The following is a 4,089-nucleotide window of genomic DNA, read 5'->3' as shown; positions in this document are numbered from 1 at the left end:
AGTGACGCTGATCTTGCGAGGCTCCGAAGGAGCGCTCGTTAACTAGTTGCTCACCCTGATTCTGGTCGCAAGGTCAAACGCACACACCTACCTCGATTGATCCGTAGACAATAGTTGGGCCGTAGTCCACTCGGGTTGACTGTTCTAGATGTGGGCGCTGTACGGTGCGGCTGCGTGCACCAATCGTAGGGCAAGCACATGAAAGCCCGTGCCGCCATGCCATGCACGAGCACCACGCATCCACACAATCGTCTCAGTGCTCAGCCTGTTTGGATACTTTTTTTTTTTTTTTGAACTTCAACCTGTTTGGATGCTGGGTATGTCGCAGGGCAAGACCGGCGCGCTGCCCCCTGGTGCCCACGCGCCGACACCTCCACGCCCCATCCACCCGAATCCAAGGCAACCCTACGCGCTTTCCCGTGGCCGTCTGCCCCCACTCGCCACCGCCCGGTTCCGCCTCCTTTTATAACGCCTGCCGCCTCCTCCACCATTGCCATTCCCATTCGCATCACCAGCTAGCCAACCCTATTCTCCGGCTCGCGCATCTCAGGCTCCTGCGTTTGCAGGAAGGAACTCACTCTGGTATGGACGCCCTCTCCTGCTTTGCGCCGCCTGCGATGCTCTGCCGGTCCTTTGCGGACGCGGCCATCGCGCGCGCGCTCCACTTCTCCCTCTCGGCCGGCTGCTCCCCCGTCCCGGAGCCGTCCATCGTCGCCGATCTCGGCGCCTGCAGCGTGGCAGCCACGACGGCCTCGCCCTCTTCCTGCGGCCCCATGGCGATGCTTCCCCCGGCGGCACCGTCCGCGCGTTGCAGGCTCGGACCTGCGGGCGGCCGCGCGGGCAAGCGGCGGCCGCGGCCGTCCAAGCGCGTGCCCACCACGTACATAAGCTCCGACGCGGCCACCTTCCGTCTCATGGTGCAGCACGTCACCGGCGCCGAGGCCGACCCGCAGGTCGACGCCGACGCCAGCCTCGGTGTCCTCCTGTCGCCCTTCGACTTTGATCACTTGCTGCCGTCAGACCCTGCAGCGGCCGCGGCCCAAGTCGCCGCGTACGCCCTTCAGCACCCGCCGGCGGCGGGGGCGGAGCAGCCGTGCTTCCCGACGCTGGACTCGTGGAACGTCATGTACGGCAACAACTAGGTGACTTGGGTTGAAATTGAAGCTCTATGCTCTGTATAAACATCATGCAGCAAGATGAAGGCGCCGTTGCGTCTGGCCTGTGATGTATTGCTCACTTTGGTCGTTGCAGAGCAGTAAGAGAGGATTAGAGATGTAGTAATGCTGTATGCAAGTGCGAGTACTACCAGTATAGCACGCACTCGCAGTGTAGGAATGCAGCGAACTGTGCTAATATGAAAGTTCCATGTGCTCCTTGGTCTCCTCGCCGGTTGCACTCGGTGCTTCAACTTAGGTAGTTCACCGGTTGCACTCGCTGGTCGCTGCTTCAACTTAGGTAGTTCAGAGCATCTCTAGTCGCGTCCTCAACAGACCCTTTCCAAATGTTTTTACCGCGCCGGCACCGACAAACGGCCCAGTCGCGCCTCTGAAGCCCGTTTTTCGCTGGCTCAGGTCGAAACTGATGCCGGCGGACCCAGGCCGAACCCGGCTTCCTGCGGCGCCTGGGACGCCGGCACAAGCGAGAAGGGCGTGTGGGTCCGCCCTGTCGGCGAGGCGAGCGCCTCTTCTCGCCGTTTCTTCCCATGTTTTCCCCACTTCCCTCCCGCTCCTTCCTCCCGCCAATCTCCCTCCCGCTCGCCTCCCTTCCAGCCGGCCGCCATGCCACCGAAGAAGTACGCCTCCCCTCGCGCGGCGGCAATCGCGACCACTTCCGTCGCCCAGCCGAAGCAGAGGAAGCCGAGAGCGCCGCCGGTCAAGCCACCGGGCATGTCAAACGCCGAGTGGAAGGCGGAAGTTCAGCGGCGGGATGCTGTCACCGCCGATCGGCGGAACAGGGCCATCGCCAAGAAGGCCTGCGACAACGCGGCTCGCGTGGGGATGGTGAATCCACCTGGAAGCCACGCCCAGTACGCGCCCTGGGGCCAGCAAGGCGTCAGCTCTCCGCAGCCATGGGGATCGCCCTCGCCGGGCTACGCCGACGGGGACGCGCACGGTGGGTTCAACCCAAACGTCACCTTTTCCCATGTATACCTGGCCCAGCATACGTCCTTTCCCGCCTTCGCCGACGTGCAGTACCCTCCATACAACTACTCGCCGCCCGCCTACGCTTCCTCCCGGCGCCCCCGCTACGCCGTGGCCCGCTGCCCTTCTCGCACCTCGGCGACACCGACGAGACCGAGGCCGACATGGACGACATCATCGCGGCAGGTTCGGCCGTGGCCGCCTCGTCTCCCAGGTTCGTCAGCCAGGACGAGGTGGTGGATCTCAGCGGTGGCATGGACGGCGAGCTCGGCTACGTCTACGGCGAGGAGGAGCAGGAGGAGGAGGACGAGGAGGAGGAGGAGAAGGAGGAGCCGACGCCTACGACGGCGAAGGGGCGCAAGAAGAAGAAGCGGGCGGCCAGGACAGGCGAGCCGCGCATCAAGTGGGCGTCCAAGGAGGCGGAATGCCTTGCCGAAGCATGGAAAGTCGTCTGCCTCGACCCGACGACCGGCACGAACTAGAGCATCGACACGTACTGGGACCGCATCAAGGCCGAGTTCGATGAGCGCAAGCTCGTCGACCCCTACTTCAAAGGCGTCTACATGCAGCGCGGCTCCAAGGCGATGGCGAACCATTGGGGGCGTATTCAGGGTGCGTGCACCAAATGGCATGGGGTCGTCGAGGAGGTCACGGCTCGTCCGGAGAGCGGCGCCAGCGTCGAGGATCAGGTATGCCACGCCGGCCTCCCGCCTCTCTTCGCCGTGTACGCCCGCCAACTGTTTGTTCTTCCGCGTAGTTGCTGCGCATGTTCGCCCTGTACCGGCAGAGCAACATCGACGCCGAATTCAAGTACTTCCACGTCTACAAGCGCATTGACAAATGCGAGAAGTGACCGGAAATCCGGCGCACCCTCGACAAGGCCAAGGAGACCTACAAGCCGGACGCGCCGACTCCTGGCGCATCGGAAGGGCGGCCGGACGGCAACAAAGTTGCTAAGAAGGGGAAACACGCCGACGCGGCCACCGCTCGACTGCAGGAGTCCATCAAGCACTGCCTCGCCGACGCGCAGGCCTGGGCCGTCCTTCGTGAAGAGAAGACCGAGGCGCGGTGGTCGGCGTTGATGTCGAGCAACGCCGTCAAGCTCGACCTGCTCTGGACGAACGTCGCCGCGAAGAAGAGAAACACCGACCTGGCTTTCCTGCTGGGCGGGGCGAACATACTACAGAGCACCGACGAGGCGGTCAAGGCGTGGTACTTGGCGGAGTGCGACCTCATCCTGAACCAACTTCCCTCGACAAGGCCGCCGACGCCGACGCACACGCCAAGCCCGAGTGATGACGCCTCCACGACGCCGCCCAGCAGCACCGAAGCCGCGCCGACACCGCCGAGCCCGCGCACGCCGACTCCGCCGATGCCTGAAGCCGACCCCGCCAAGTGATTCGTTGCGCACGCGAACTTGCGGCGCTCTGTTTTTTGTACGCCAGACTACATCCGATCGTCGAACTATGACTTGCGATAGCCGGATTTGTGGCGTCTTTTGTGATGAGCGGGAACGACCAAGTTCGAATTTTCCACATTCTGGGACCGGCGCCTGGGGGCGTGACTGGGAGCTAAGTCGCCCCAGGGGCCGAGCTAGCGCCGATTTGTCCCCAGACCGTTTTTTAGGTGTCCTGGGGGGCCAAACGGTTGGAGATGCTCTCAATCTGCCTGTTCTTAGTTCTTGCCACCGGATACAAGGTCCAGCTGGTACTACCGTGGAACCGAGGATATTTTTTGTGATGATCTCATTGCACCATGCTTTTAGAGGAGCCTGTATCCGTTGGACAAATGTGTTGTACTAAGACTCATGCGGGCTGGTCGGTTTTTTCTTTTTAAATTTTGAACGCCAATAGCTGGGAAACTTTCCTTTGCAGCGTTTTCCAAGCGAAAGGTCAAATCACCATGCAATTTCAATTAAGGTTGCCATGATAATTTTAATGATCGATAG

General features: G+C 62.0%; 1 protein-coding gene across 1 annotated transcript; it reads left to right on the top strand.

Moving 5' to 3' along the window:
- The first annotated feature begins 481 nt into the window (after positions 1-481).
- On the top strand, positions 482-1,225 carry LOC119288812 (calmodulin-binding protein 25-like). Its single transcript, XM_037568351.1, has one exon. The coding sequence runs from the start codon at positions 585-587 to the stop codon at positions 1,140-1,142; it is 558 nt and encodes a 185-aa protein (XP_037424248.1). The 5' UTR covers positions 482-584; the 3' UTR covers positions 1,143-1,225.
- The last annotated feature ends 2,864 nt before the right edge of the window (positions 1,226-4,089 follow it).

The sequence above is a fragment of the Triticum dicoccoides genome, chromosome 4A (assembly GCF_002162155.2).
Source record: "Triticum dicoccoides isolate Atlit2015 ecotype Zavitan chromosome 4A, WEW_v2.0, whole genome shotgun sequence".
NCBI classification, from domain to species: Eukaryota; Viridiplantae; Streptophyta; class Magnoliopsida; order Poales; family Poaceae; genus Triticum; species Triticum dicoccoides.
Note: the sequence above shows the minus strand (reverse complement) of the source record. Positions and strands in the feature narration are given on the sequence as shown.